This window comes from Seriola dumerili, unplaced genomic scaffold, assembly GCF_002260705.1.
Source record: "Seriola dumerili isolate Sdu_G_001 unplaced genomic scaffold, Sdu_1.0 BDQW01000191.1, whole genome shotgun sequence".
NCBI classification, from domain to species: Eukaryota; Metazoa; Chordata; class Actinopteri; order Carangiformes; family Carangidae; genus Seriola; species Seriola dumerili.
The window spans coordinates 24,237-40,058 of record NW_019174446.1 but is presented as its reverse complement, the minus strand read 5'-3'; the positions used below and the strand labels follow the sequence as shown (position 1 = coordinate 40,058).

Genomic DNA, 15,822 nt, shown 5'->3' with positions numbered 1-15,822 from the left:
AAGGAGCTGTGTGGTTTTCTGGAGAGTCCACACTGTAGACTGGAGACTCTGGGGTTAGACTCAATTTTTTATTTCTGTGCTGAAATTAAAATGATGTAAAAGTTGTGGTGACACTAAACTGCAGACATAAGGCTGATATCATACTGATCCATTAATGGTAAAGTCTGTTTTCTTCTTCAGTGGTTTAGTTCAGTGACTTTATTTTATCTGAAAACAACAACACTAATAACAACAATAACAGATATATAATCAGTAGGTAGTGGTTCCATCACTTTAAAAAGGCTCTAATGTTTGTACTGACTGAAATAATCAAACCAATATAATATATATCAATAACAATATATATCATAATAACAAGTTCTGTATCTGTTTGTTTCAACACTTTAAATAAGTTTTGATACATTCAATGTTTAAATTCAGTACACCATGTTTGTGTGGCTCTGACATTTCACACAATAGTTAATTCTGTAAATATGTGTATAAAACTTCAGCCAGAGTTCAGCTTGACATGTTTGTTATCTATGAAAACTTGAGGATCTTTAGTAGAATCTCAAATACATTTGGCTGCACAGGTTTGTATAGCTTTTATATAGCTTTCTGCATTGTTGTATTTGACAGTTTTAACCTGCAACCTGTTGGTTCAGGTGTTTGAGTTTCCATTTTCTAAACTTCTACTTTCTAAACCTTCTTCAGCTCTGAACAGATGATGAAACACTGAACGGGTTTAAGCAGGAACTTTGTCTTCTAATGTTACATCCTTTATTCTTTACTCAGGTTGAGTGGCTGCAGTTTGTCAGACATCAGCTGTGCTTCTCTGGTCTCAGCTCTGAAGTCCAACCCCTCCCATCTGAGAGAACTGGGCCTGAGTGAAAACAAGCTGCAGGATTCAGGAGTGAAGGATCTGTGTGGTTTTCTGGAGAGTCCACGCTGTAGACTGGAGACTCTGAGGTCAGTTCATTGTCTGTCTGTTATGTTGTTGCTATCCATCTATCCATCCATCCTCTACTCATCTCTAAGCTTCCCTCAGTTGACAAGTCCCCATTACATGACAGATTTAGGTCCCCACAGCATGAGTAATACCTGGGGTGCACAGACATACACACAGACAAACAAACACACACACTGTGGCATTGCTTCATTGAGTGTAATTTACTTGTTAAATGTGTTAAGGAGGAAAATTCTTAAAGGACCACATTGTTGATTTAAGAAGTGTCACTCCTTTAACAGCAAATTGTATTTATTTGACATTTGTGCTAATAATTTTCCTGAACATACTGTACATCAACAGAGTGTGAATGCTGTGGTGACATGTGGGTGATGTCTGTAGAAGGCTGACATTATGATGATCCACAATAACAGAGGAACAAAGTCACTTCATTTCAGAGAAAAGGTCATTGATTAGGATATCTCATTGATTATCAACTATCTTTATCTACATGATTTATTCTCTATTCAGATTGAAGGACTGCAGTTTGTCAGAGATCAGCTTCACTTCTCTGGCCTCAGCTCTGAAGTCCAACCCCTCCCATCTGAAAAAAATGGTGCTCAGTGAAAACAAGCTGCAGGATTCAGGAGTGAAGCTGCTGTGTGGTTTTCTGGAGAGTCCACACTGTAGACTGCAGAATCTGAGGTCAGTTCTCTGTCTGTCTGTTACTGTTGTAGATCTTATATCTTTAATCCACAACTGAGCATTATGGTTCTGTAAGCCCTCCCTCATTCACTTTAAGTATTTTTTAATTCTGTAAAAAAGAAATCCACATAAAATTTGGTGACTGGATAAAAGTTAAGATTTTTTCATTTACATAGTGCCTTCCCCTAACCCTAACCATCATAACTATTTGCCTAACATGTGTCCTAAATCCGTAAAATCCATAACTCAAACTTGTCCTCGGAAAGGGTGTGTGTGTGTGTGTGTGTGTGTGTGTGTGTGTGTGTGTGTGTGTGTGTGTGTGTGTGTGTGTGTGTGTGTGTGTGTGTGTGTGTGTGTGTGTGTTGATTTCTTTTTGATGACTAGTTTGAGTTATAGACCCATCTGGCTGAGGACATTTTGAGGGGTTCAAAGGGCTATGTCAGGGTTGAGACCTAGTTTTAGACTTCAGCTTAGGAGCTGAGAAATGCATTATTTCAACAAGTGTGCTCACAAAAATAGAAGTCCAAGTGTTTATGTGTGTGTGTTTTTCTGTGTATGTGTATTTAAGTGTTTGTGTGTGAAAGTTATTTTCAACTTACCTAAAGTAAAGTGTGACTTAATTCTTTTTCATTTTAAACCAGTCAGAACATATTTCATGGTGTGTTTCCTTGTAGAGTTTAATTTACTTTAAATGTTTAAAAGGAGGAAAATTCTTAAAGGACCATACTGTTGGTTTACAGTAATAAGTTTCACTCCTTCAGCTGCAAATTGTATTTATTTTACATTTGTGACACACATGAACAGTGTATGAATGCTGTGTTGACATGTGGGTGATGTCTGTAGAAGGCTGACATTATGATGATCCACAACAACAGAGGAACAAAGTCACTTCATTTAGAGAAAAGATCATTGATGAGGATATCTGATTGATTATCTATGATTTGCATCTACATGATTTTTTCTTTATACAGATTACGCTACTGCAGTTTGTCAGAGATGAGCTTTACTTCTCTGGCCTCAGCTCTGAAGTCCAACCCCTCCCATCTGACTGAACTCGACCTGAGCCACAGCAAGCTGCAGGATTCAGGAGTGAAGCTGCTGTGTGGTTTTCTGGAGAGTCCACACTGTAGACTGGAGACTCTGAGGTCAGTTCACTGTCTGTTACTGTTGTTGAGCTTATATTGAATTCACAACTGAACATTATGGTTTTAAAGCCTTCCCTTATTAACTTTTTTGGGTTTAACAAAGAAATTATTTTTGTCTTGTCTCGGTTGGTTTTTGTCTTCTTTCATTCAGGTTGAGTGACTGTAGTTTGTCAGAGAGCAGCTTCACTTCTCTGGCCTCAGCTCTGAAGTCCAACCCCTCCCATCTGAGAGAACTGGAGCTGAGTAACAACAAGCTGCAGGATTCAGGAGTGAAGCTGCTGTGTGGTTTTCTGGAGAGTCCACACTGTAGACTGGAGAATCTGAGGTCAGACACAATAATTTATTTCTGTGCTGAGATTAAAACAATGTAAAAGTTGTGACGACACTAAACTGCAGACATAATGCTGATATCATACTGATCCACACTGAGGATCTTAATGGTAAAGTTTGTTTTCTTCTTCAGTGGTTTAGTCCAGTGACTTTATTTTGTCTTTAAATTTCCCCTTTTCAGTTTTTAAAATAACACAGACGCATTTGATCTATCAAACAATCACTAATATATAATCAATAGCTGATGGTTCCATCACTTTAAAAAGGCTCTGTAATGTTTGTACTGACTGAAATATTCAAACCAAAGGCGACATAATAACCAGTTCTGTATCTGTTTGTTTCAACACTTTAAATAAGTTTTCATACATTAAATGCTCAAATTCAGTACACCATGTTTTTGTGGCTCTGACATTTCACACAATAGTTAATTCTGTAAATATGTATAAAGTTTGTCACTTTTCCCCCAAAGTTCAGCCTGACATGTTTGTTGTCTTTGAAAACTTGAGGATCTTTCTTTCTGCACAACATGAGTTTGAACAGATGGAGCCACTGGTGGAGCTGGTAGAGTTCAAGAGGTGGAGACACCACGTCTTTACTGAAGCAGCAACATTTTGTCTTTTATATTAATGAGAGCTGTTTCTCATTGTTTGTATTTGACTGTTTTAACTTGCAGCCTGTTGGTCCAGGTGTTTGAGTTTCCATTTTCTAAACTTCTACTTTCTAAACCTTCTTCAGCTCTGAACATATGATGAAACATTGAATGGTCTCAAACCTCCTAAACACACATCTTTCATTCTTTACTCAGGTTGAGTGGCTGCAGTTTGTCAGACATCAGCTGTGCTTCTCTGGTCTCAGCTCTGAAGTCCAACCCCTCCCATCTGAGAGAACTCGACCTGCGCTTGAACAACCTGCAGGATTCAGGAATGAAGCTGCTGTGTGGTTTTCTGGAGAGTCCACACTGTAGACTGGAGACTCTTGGGTCAGTTCACTGTTTGTCTGTTACTGTTGTATTGTTTTTCTCTAAGACTAAGAGTTGTTCCTTCAGTTTCATTAGTTATAGTTCGTTTCAGTGAGTTGTTCTGAATAATGTCTGTTCACTGGAGACAGATGTGCTCTGCCCAGCTGCAGGGTAAGCAGAAGTCTTGGCAGAGGGATCAGCGAATGGCTGGGTTCTTACCCCTGCGAGAAAAGATGGTGGAGAACAAGAGTTTGCAGCCTGTTGTTAATGCACAGTTTTTTCTAGTGTCACAGCCTGGTTCAATGACTGGATAGGAAAAGTGGAAACAACATGAGCTGGCAGATGAGCTGGTGATCCCACCAACATGCATTATGTTCCTGTATATCAAGTGTAAACCAGACCATGAAAATGTAATGTAAATCAAATGGTGATTGTCACTCAAGGGTTACTTCCTGTATCCAGAGGGTGACGCAATGACAATGATGTCATCGTAGAATTCAGATGTTTTCAGTGTGGGACTGTCATCAAATACATTAAGTCTGAGGCACATTGGACAAAGTATATTATAGTTAGCTGCTAGAACCACACCATTCAATGGCGGTGTTAAGCATTTTCTTACATTACTAAGTTTGGGACATATTGGACAATGTATAAAACTTCCTCTTGCAAAATTCGCCAAGCCACCAGAGCCACACCCTTAAATGAAAACTCCCCAATTTTAACAATAAAGCCTCATCAAGATCTAAAGTGTCGTCAACTTGCTAGGAGTACATGATTATCACTGAATATTGGCATGTGAATGTCTTCAGCCAGGACTTTTATCAAACATATAAAATCTGGGCCTGTTTGGACAATGCATGCTGGAGTTATAGCAACTTCTGATCTTTCTAAAAGATTTCCTCCTACTTTATGAGCACTTTCATCATGGGTGAAGGATGAAAGAAAGGATGTTTTCTGTCTTTTCATCTTTACTAAAAAAAACATTGAATCCAATGAACAGCTCAGAGGCTACCTGCAAATACTGGCAACTTTTAGATGTTAGAAATATCCAATTTTATATGATGAGAAGAGTGAATAAATCTTCAGTTCGTTATGAAACTGTGGTGGACAAAACAAAATCACTTCCTAACAGTGATACATTGCTGTCAGACTCAAAAGCTGAGAGGTCAGACTGCAACCTACTCCAGCTTCCACCTGCTCACAGGAGCAACACAAGGAGAAACAACACTGGGAGAACTGACAGGATCAACATTTCTGACAAGAGCAGCAAGTACCACAGGCTGGACCTGTGCACTATTGAAGACACTTTGGCACTGGACTTAACAGGACAGTCAACGTTTCAGTAGTTGCTGTAATTTTGCTTGGATCAAACTGTAGCTGACCTCTTGCAGCCCTTCCCAGCTTACCATGGTGAGGACCACCTTTCTCCCATTGTTTACCTACCTCTCGACCGGTTGGGTTGGAGAGAGAGAGAGAGAGAGAGAGAGAGAGGAAAAGAACAAGAACGTACAGTGATAGCAATATTAATAATAGTGATAGTAGTGGCAGTAACAGCAATAGTAATGTAATGGCAACTGTAGTGCTCCTACTGATAAAAATAGTAATGACAGCTAATAATAATAATTATTATTATTAATTATAGTAAATTTTAGCAGGTTTAGCAGCAGGTGTTGAACAGGATCATGGGGCAGTAGGTGGTTTGCAGTTGCAGTTCCTGTTGGAGAGTAACAGGAAGGAGATAGAGAAGGAGAAGGGAGAGAGAGCGGCACACAGCCTGGGTGCTTCATGTGCTTGAAGGAAAACACAAATGGTTAGAATGATGCAGTGATTTTCAGAAAGTTTACAGGGATCTTGTCGGCAGGACAACCCAGACTATACTGTACTGAGTTTACTGATTTATTGAGACTGAGGCCCACCCACTGGTGGTAAGATGGCAACAGGTACAGAGCCTGAATTTGTAAAAGAATAAGAAACTAAATGAAAGTTAAGACATAAAAATACGTTTTAAGTTTAGATTTGAAAGTCTGAACGGAGTCAGACAGTCTGATATCAGCAGGTTGCTCCTGAGCAGAGGGGCCCTATATGAAAAGGTTCTGCAGCCAGCAGACGTCTTTTTAACTCTGGGAACAGACAGGAGCCCTCCCTAAATTCTGGAAACAGAGAACATGAGATGGAGTATAAGGTTTAAGCAGATCAGACAGGTATGAAGGAGCAAGTCCATTTAGAACCTTATATGCCATCAAAAGCACCTTAAAGTCTGAACTGATATGAACAGGAAGCCAATGAAGGGAAGCTAAAATCAGTGTAATATGGTCAAATTTTCTGGATTTAGTAACAATTCTAGCTGCAGCATTCTGAACCATTTGAAGACTTTCATCAAGTCTTGATGAAACGAAAGCATGAATTAAGATTTCAGCATCAGTCTTAGACAGAAAAGACAGAATCCTAGCTATGTTACGTAGATGAAAAAAGGCAGTCTCGGTGATATCTTTAATGTGCTGAACAAAGGAGAGGGAAGAATCGAAAGTGACACCCAGATTTTTGACTGTCAGACTATGAGAAATCACAGTTATCAAGAGTTATTGTTAATTGATCAAACTGGTGTCTATGTTGGGTCGGGCCAACGACCAGCATCTCGGTTTTAGGAGCAAAAAGTTATGAGACATCCAGCTTTTCACAGTGTACAAACAGAGCTCTAAATTCGTAATCTGAGAGGAATCATCAGCCTTTATAGGCACATGCAACTGAGTATCATCAGCATAACAATGGAAATTAATTCTGTGGCTGCGAATAATTTGACCAAGAGGTGAAATATAAAGAGAGAAAAGCAGAGGGCCAAGAACAGAGCCCTGGGGTACTCCATGTTTCACAGCAAAGTATGTCGATATAGTGTTATTATAGGAGACGTACTGTGTTCTGTCAGATAAGTAGGACTTTAACCAGCTGAGGGCCAGGCCAGAAACACCGAATTTGTTTTCAAGTCGTTCTAAGAGAATACAATGATCTATAGTATGAAAAGCTGCACTGAGATCCATTAAGAGGAGCACAGAGGTCAAGTCCGAATCCATGGAGACCAGAAGATCATTTACTACTTTAGCTAGCGCTGTCTCAGTGGAGTGACAGGCCCTGAAGGCAGACTAGAACAGTTCAAAATTTGTTAAAGGAGAAGTTAACAGGGACTCAGTGTAATGCTCTGCTGGTTCTGTAGACGCTGGAGAAGAAGTGATTTTAGGTCTAATCTTATCTATTTTATGACTGAAAAATTCTAGAAAGTCATAGGCTGTAACGGGCAAGCAGCTAAGAAACAGCTGCTGCTGAGTGAGTTTAGCTACAGTGTCAAAAAGAAATCTATGATTGTGTTTATTGTTACTGATTAACTGAGAGAAGTAGGCTGCTCTAGCAGTGGAGAGAGCACGCTTGTATTTTAACACAGATTTGTGCCACTGAAAGAGTGCTTCAGATTTTGATTTTTGCCATATGCGCTCCAATCTCCTGCAGGCCTGCTTCAGGGTGTTTCTTCAGTAAACCATGGTGTAGACCTCTTTAACCATCTGGTTTTAGCGGTGAGAGAAGCAACTGAGTCCAAGAGGCTAGGCAGAGCTGTGTTTAATTTACTTGTACAAATTTTGAGGGAGTCAGTTGCTACAGTGAACGGAGCGAGAGCAGCTACAGTTGCTGGACCAATGTGTCATGAGGTAAATACATTTGAGCTAGTAATGTGTGGACAGGCTGGTGTTGCTTCAAACTTGATAAAAAAGTGATCAGATTGCAGAAGTGACGGGAGAGACAGTCAGACTCGATACCTCAGTTCCACGGGATAGGATCAAGTCTAGAGTGATATCAGGGTTGTGTTCTCAAAACTAAGGTACCAAGCGCAAATTACTGGATATATAAAAAGAATGTGACGAACCAGCAGACCCCATGTTGAGCAGCCTCACACCAACAGCATAACTCAGACTCAGTTGGCACTCCTTGAGTTGAAGTAGTAGTTCTCAAAAGTTAAACCCTCAGCTTTACTAGAGGCAAACGCATCAAAAGTGTCCAATCCAGGACCAACAGGATGCAATTTAGGCCATCCACTTCCAAGTGCTTATCCCCAACATCCATCTTAAAATGTACAGCAATTTTCACTAATTGCCGTGAACACTGCTCCAATAACACCTCTGACAGAGCTTTCAAAAATTTCTCCAGAAAACGTGGGGATTTACCTTACCTGCCCGAATGTACACAAACCAAAACTGATGCAGAAAAAAACAGAATTGCTATAAAAACCATCACACTAGTAGCAAGAACTCCCATAACCCATATATCGCCAAAGCACTCGCGCAGCTCCATTCCTCTAATTTCCTAGCCAGAAACTTACTAAACTCCCCCCTTGTCTTCAGGTGCTACTTATCATGGGTATTTAAGCACCACAACCCACAAGCTAAAATCCCCTCAGAAACCCAAAGGGAATCCGCTTCTAAGAACAGCAACTTATAAAGAGCATGCACAGGATCAGAGCTCAATACCTCATAAACATCAGCCTAACTTTGTCACTGTCATACTTGTTTAAAATATCACTAGTAACTTATTTAAGCTTTGCCCTCTCTAAAAATGCTAGTAGAGAGATCTCTGGTCTGTTTTTATGCATCCGCGTCAGCAACAGCCAGAGTCGGAGGAATATTGTTTTTCTCTTGAGAACTCTTCAAGGGAATCCCTTCAAATTTTATTTCAAAGTAGAATTACTTCTTGCATTCAGCTACATTACCATTGTGCAGCAGTTGTGTTTGAGCAATTGTAACAAAGCAATTGCCCTGGTGTGATCAATACTTTTTCTGATTGATTCTGATTGGACTCCTTCCACAGTCCAAACACATGCAGCTTAATTGCAACATAGATGTGAATGTGACCACGAATGGTTTTATTTCTCTGTGTCAGCCTTGGCGACTGGTCCAGGATATATCCCACCTCCTGCCCAATGTCAGCTGAGATAGGCTTCAGTCCCCTTACCCTATAGGATAAGCAGGTATAGCATATGGATGTATAGATGATTGCACTATCAATGATTTTATCTACATGATTTATTCTTCATTCAGCTTGCTGGACTGTGGTTTGACAGCAATCAGCTGTGCTTTTCTGGGCTCAACTCTGAAGTCCAACACCTCCCATCTGAGAGACCTGGACCTGAGTGGAAACGACCTGCAGGATTCAGGAGTGAAGCTGCTGTGTGGTTTTATGGAGAGTCCACACTGTAGACTGAAAATTCTGGGGTCAGTTCACTGTCAGTTATTGTTGTAGATCTTACATCTTTAATCCACAACTGAACCTTATTTATCTGTTGTAACACATTTCACTCTTTCTTCTCTAGACTAAAAATTATTCTTCAGTTTCAGGTCATTTCAGTCAGTTGTCATGAATGTCTGTTCACTTCAATTAAACCTTCAGAACTCACACAGACTCTCAGTCAGAGAACTGTTTTCTAAATACACTGTAGTAAGTTTCCATGTTAGTTGTTAAAATTGAATTTATTTTTATCACAAATATATACAGAAAATCGTCAAAACTGATATTTGTACAAATGAATTGACTTACACTTGATGAAAAATTGTATGTGTGTACAGAGTTAAATTTACTTGTTGAATGTGTTAAGTAGGAAAAAGGCTTAAAGGACTGTTGGCTTCATAAGTTTCACTCCTTTAACTATAAATAGTTTATATTTATATGATTTTGCTGCCGACCATTTTCCAAGGTACTCAATTAACCATCTGTTATTGGGGATTAAAAAATTTTTTTCAGTTTAATCTGTGTTTAGTTTTGAATTTCCTGAGCTGATCTGCAGGATAGAGACCATGGCCAAGCAAGACCTTTTTACAGGATCAGAACTGAATATTTAAAGTTGGATCCATTTCAGCCATAAAGAAAAGTATTGTAGCAAGTTTTTTGTTCAACATGTTTGATTTGATATTTACAATATCTTCTAGTTACAGATTGTACTGAGGTCAGCAGCATATTATGAATTTGTGTCTACATGAGTAGGTGTTACAATGTTGTGGTGACATGTGGATGATATCTGTAGAAGGCTGACATTATGATGATCCACAATAACAAACGGACAAAATCACTCTACTCATTTTAGAGACAATCATTGATTAGGCTGATTGAATTCCTTCCACAGTCCAAACACATGCAGGTTAAGTTCATTGACAACTCTCCACAACATTCTGGCAGACCAGAGAAGCAGCTACAGCCAACGTCTCATCTCACTGTGCTGCAGAACAGAGAGGTTCAGGAGATCCTTTGTCCCCACTGCCATACGGCTGTATAACAACTATAACTATAGCCATATAATGGATGGATGGATGAATGATCGGATTCTTAATTATTTTAGTTACATGTTTTATTCCTATTCAGGTTGATGGACTGCTTGTTGTCAGACATCGGCTGTGCTTCTCTGGTCTCAGCTCTGAAATTCAACCCCTCCCATCTGAGAGAACTGGACCTGAGTGAAAACTACCTGCAGGATTCAGGAGTGAAGGAGCTGTGTGATCTAATGAAGAGTTCAGACTGTAGACTGGAGACTCTGAGGTCAGTAGAGGGTTGGAGTCAGTCCATGCCTCCCAGATGTACAGAGACAGTGGTCCTCATTCATAAAACTGTCATACCACCAAATTTGATCTGAGATTGTTTGTCCTCTTATTTCAAGACTGAATAACTGATCAGTTTCATCTCTGTCACAGAGTCTAACTGAAGCCTGCGAATCACTGGCTCTTATTTCAGAGAAGCATCACATCACATTTTGTAGCCATGTGGTCTTTATACAGACTAGAACCTCTGCTGAAGTCCAGTAATCACATCTGTATATCTGTCAGATATTTTCAGTGACAGCCGCCATGTTTATTTGTCAGGTGACATTTCAGAAGCAGATCAGATGATTATCAACACACAGAGACGCGTCGTTTAAATGTAACATCAGCTGATGGGTAACGAGTAAATCCATCACTAAACTGTTGGTGCAGTAATGAAGGTTCATGACTCTAAGCAGTTAATTTCCGCTGTCTGTTCACTCTGTTTCACTTGTATGAAACAAACTCTGTTTCACTTGTATGAAACAGAGTGAGCAGACTTTTTTTTTTCCTTTTTCCAACAACATTTTTGTAACACAGTCAGTATGAAATACCAAAATACAAAAAATGCATGTTGTCCATTTTTGTGAATTTGTAAATTTGGTAAGGCTAAACCTCCTGATTGTTTTGTTCTTTGCATAGAATCTTCACGAATCCTTGGGGTTTACTATTCCAAATATATTCGTCCAGTGTATTAAAATACTTTTTTGGTATGCAGATTGGGATGCATTGAAATAAATATAAGAATCTAGGTAAGGTATTCATTTTAACTGCATTAATGCATCCAATTAATGAAAACTTTTTATGTAAATGTGTAACCTTGACACCCAAATAGGTCAGGTGACCCATCTTTGCCTTAAATTGAAACGCTTCAAATGAGATATCTCTGGCTTTAGAGTTAATATTGAGTAGTTCGCTCTTGTGCATGTTTAATTTATAACATGAAATGCTGCCAAAGTCTTGAAAAATAGTAAGCTGGGGAAGGGAGTTCATAGGGTCAGAAATGTAAAATAAAAGATATATAATGATACTGTTCTTGAGTGAACAGACTTGATGCTAAAGTCTGCAGGTCTGAGAGCTTCCAGCTCAGTCTGTTCAATCCAATATGTTAACATGAGAGCTGAAAGGTAGCAGGCTATGGTACACAGCTGCTCCACATCTGGTCTGAACAGGATTGAAGTCCTGACTGCTCTTTATACTGGATTTCCTGCATCACTGACTGACAGCTGACGAAGGGAGTCTCTGTAAACTATGATTCATCACCGCTGTTGTCTGTCTTCTTCTCTCAACAGCTGGAAGTGATGATCTTTATACTGCTGAGAGAGTGTGTGTGTGTGTGTGTGTGTATGTGTGTGTGTGTGTGTGTGTGTGTGTCCATCCTGATGATCGAGATGTTAAAGCAGCAGCAGCTAGTGTGTACAGAGGCTCTGACTTGGCCATATTACTGGGAGGTGGAGAGGAGAGCTTCATCCAACCGTGACTGACAGAGGAATCAGAAGAAGTGGCGATGTCTCTCAGTGCTGCAGTCAATTTCTGTTTTGATTTACATGGCGGCTCCATCCTGTGGAACAGTGGAGTACTGAACTTAATTTCTGCATATTTCTAAATAACATTGGAAGACGATAAGAAAAAGCAGCATCAAGCCTTCATGTGTATTTTTACTTCTTTGAATGCCCTGGTTATAAACATTAATATCAGCTGTTTCTCATAACAGATAAATATTTCCTTGCAGCAAACAGAAAGTAGATGGAACCTCAACAAAGTCTGGATCCAATCAAATCTTCACTGAAATTTCTCTCTGACTACAAACAGACACTTCTCTCTGGATGAAGATATTCATCTTACTTTTTGTGGTTTTGTTAGTTTAACAGCGTCTTGTGAACCTAATTTAATTTCTAATTTTCCAGCTTTCATTTATGTGTCACATTCTTTTGACACTTCATATTGTACACCAGTTACTTCTGTCAAGAGTAGTGTTTGCTTGCAATATTTTGGAGCGCCAAATAATTGTAGACAATTTTCTTGAAGATATTCACACATCCAAACGTCTTAGATGCAGGTGTGTTGCAAAGTGTCACTTCAGTCTCGTAAAGAAGAATATCTTATACACTGCTCTTGCTTAGCATCCCGATTTAGTGATCATCCTAACGTTTCCGTCTCTCTAGACCTTCATCAGAAGTATTTTAAACAGGGAGTGTCTTTTAAGTCACTGACATTGATTTGTGTGTCATATGTCATATGTTATATTCCACATATATACATAAGGAAGAAAAATAAATAAATATGCAAAAAATGAGTAAGACATCACAACACATGATCAAATATATTTACAAAATTACAGAAATTACAATCTATCAAATGAAAATTGGCCTTGCAGCTGTCATGAGTCTTTCAAAGTATGTAATTATATGAACTATTAGTATCTTGTGTGCCATAGATATGTCTATAAAGTCTTTAAACTTCTTGGAGCATGACATGCCATGGGATCTCATCATTCAGTCCTTTGGGGGATAGCATTAAATTAAATATCTAGTATACTTCTATTAGGAATTTCATCAATGTTACCACCCCTGTCAGGTAGAGTTACTTTTACAGTGCTCTGGATCCTAAACGATGAGATGTCAGAGTCATTAAAATGTACTGCTATTGGGTATTCTCTATCATTTCTCCTTATGGAGCTTTTGTTTTCACTTACTCTCTGTTTAAATGAACATTATATTTTACCAACATAGGAAAACCCACAGGGACATTTGATCATGTAAATGTGGAACTTGTGATGACATCTTTGATAAAGTACTTTTTCCCACTACGAGGAAGCTTAAACTAATTACCTTCGGTCATTATTGCACTAAGTACATTCTCTGCATTTATAATATCCATTTGGAAGAGGCTTTAACAGGGTCTGTGTACTTTTTTCACAGATATTGTGTTAGCATGTATCAGGATATACTAAAGATTATGTTGTCTTTGATAGACTATTAATGGTGGTTCTTTGAAGTCCATGGCTATTACTGAATCTGATAATATGTGCCAATATTTTTTGATGATTGGGCTCTAGGTTGTATTAAATATGATGGGGGTTGTCCTTTTCTACAGGGGATTATTTTGTTATAATTCATTTCTTGATTTATGTAAGGCCATATGGTATGCTTCCTCCACACAATCAGATCAATAATCCTGTTAGAAACCTTTGTTTCATATCTATCCATTTATCAATAAAGTCCTCTGTGGTGTGATAATTTCATCTGTCTGAAAAACTCACTTTTTGGTAGTGTGGGGTGATAGCTGTTTGCAAGCAGTAAGGTGTTTCGATCTGTGTCTCTTCCGTATAGTGTAGTGCTGTACAGTAATGTACCCAAATGTTTAGGAAATTAACTTTATCAAAAGAATATTCCATGGTGAACTTAATCTTTTTTATCAAGACATGTTGTAAACTTTTGTAGTTCATCCATGTCCCCCTTGAACAGACAAAAGATACTATTTAAATATTTTATCAACAAAGGGATTCTCTGCGGGGTTATATGAATTTTTCCTCTAATAGACCAACATACTGTATAGATTGGCATAACATGGGGTTACAGTACTGCCCATTGCTTAACTATTCACCGGAAAATAGTCCTCAAATTTGAAATAGTTACACCTTAACACAAATTCTGCCTAGAATAAATTCATTTGATGGATTTACAGTTATTTTTTGATTTTTCTTTTCTCTCAAGTAGTGTTTTAATTATAACTCCCATGGTGGGAAATACTTTACATTAAAAGATGCCAATTACAATTTTCCTTCACATTATTTCAGGAATGTTGTTAATGAAGTATATACAATCCCTAATGTGAGATGATAATGATTACATGTGACAACCAATCTACAGTTTGAAATTGGTTCTGAAGGTGAACCAATTGTTCTGATGAGGTTTGGGCTTATGCACTGTAGGTAGGGTGTATATACAGTAAGCCTGGAGAATGTGTTTATAGAAGAACTGTTCTCTAAAGGTACTCTTAGGGTTAAAATATGCATTGTTTGATTCATAGGAGAGGGATTTCTCTCGACCTTCAGATTTTTCTGTCAAATTTTGTGAAAAGAAAAACAAATAAATCTATTCTTGCATCAAATTGTCTGTGGTAGTGGGAAAAAAATGAAAAAGCTTTTCAATAGGGAAATATAGCGACAGTCAATTGTTCATTACTGCATCCTCCTGTTGTAGTTGCACATTATGTTTCTGTGGCCAGTCTCTTGTTGGACTGTGTCCCCTATCTGCAGCGTTTGTTCAATATCGAGAGAGTAAAAAAGACGTGTGACAAGGGATGAAGAGGGTGCAACAATACAACATAGCATAGATCACTCTGATGATAACACAGTGAGGAACAGCAACAAGATCTTCATTGAACTAATCCGTCTCATAGAGACAAGAAGCTCTGATGTGAAGCAGCAGATCAGATCCCAGCAGAAAACTCAAGTGAGTCGAGTTCAAGACCTTCAGGAGAAGCTGGAGCAGGAGATTACTGAGAAGGAAAGACACTGAGCTGAAGCAGTTACAAGCAGTCAGTCTACACAGTTACTCCTCACGGTCAAGACAATCTACAGACTCACCCAACATCTAAATCCATCCTCTGCATTGCTGTAAGGATATGGCAGCATCAGTGTCAAAGTCAGAGATAAAGTGCAGGACATTCTTATTGAGGAATGGACAAAGATCTCACTGATAGAGACAAAACTTGATGTTTTACCTTCACTGGAAGAGTCCAAAACTAGAGTTGAGCTCTTACAATATTTATGTTAAATAACACTGGATCCAAACACAGCACACAGAAAACAGTTATTATCTGAGGGGAACAAAAAAGCAACATATATGAAAAAAGGGACATATTCTATTCACCCAGACAGATTAATGATCTGGTCCCAGGTTCTGAGAAGACGTGATTTTAAAAACATGGAGAGGAGATATGACTTTGTTGGTTTGGACAGCAGGTGGTGCAGCTGCATCTATAATCAGCTGAGACTCAAACATACACCAGTGTTTTTGTCTCATCTGCACTCAGACAGACAGCACACAGGGAGACAAGCAGGGTTCAAACCTGTGACATGGACACAACTAAAATTGAACAACATAAGCATCAAGTTCAGCTGCAAGACATGAGGCTCTGAAATTTTAT

The 15,822-nt window shown here is 38.8% G+C and overlaps 1 protein-coding gene across 1 annotated transcript in view; it reads left to right on the top strand.

Annotated features, from left to right (window-relative positions):
- The window catches only part of LOC111227846 (NLR family CARD domain-containing protein 3-like), a 75,623-nt gene extending 63,653 nt beyond the window's left edge, over positions 1 to 11,970 (top strand). The window contains exons 5-12 of the mRNA XM_022753571.1: positions 775 to 948; positions 1,457 to 1,630; positions 2,602 to 2,775; positions 2,927 to 3,100; positions 3,911 to 4,084; positions 9,142 to 9,315; positions 10,457 to 10,630; positions 11,961 to 11,970. Of these exons, the coding sequence (XP_022609292.1) occupies positions 775 to 948; positions 1,457 to 1,630; positions 2,602 to 2,775; positions 2,927 to 3,100; positions 3,911 to 4,084; positions 9,142 to 9,315; positions 10,457 to 10,630; positions 11,961 to 11,970 (1,228 nt within the window). The remainder of the gene's footprint in view (positions 1 to 774; positions 949 to 1,456; positions 1,631 to 2,601; positions 2,776 to 2,926; positions 3,101 to 3,910; positions 4,085 to 9,141; positions 9,316 to 10,456; positions 10,631 to 11,960) is intronic.
- Positions 11,971 to 15,822: the final 3,852 nt, after the last annotated feature.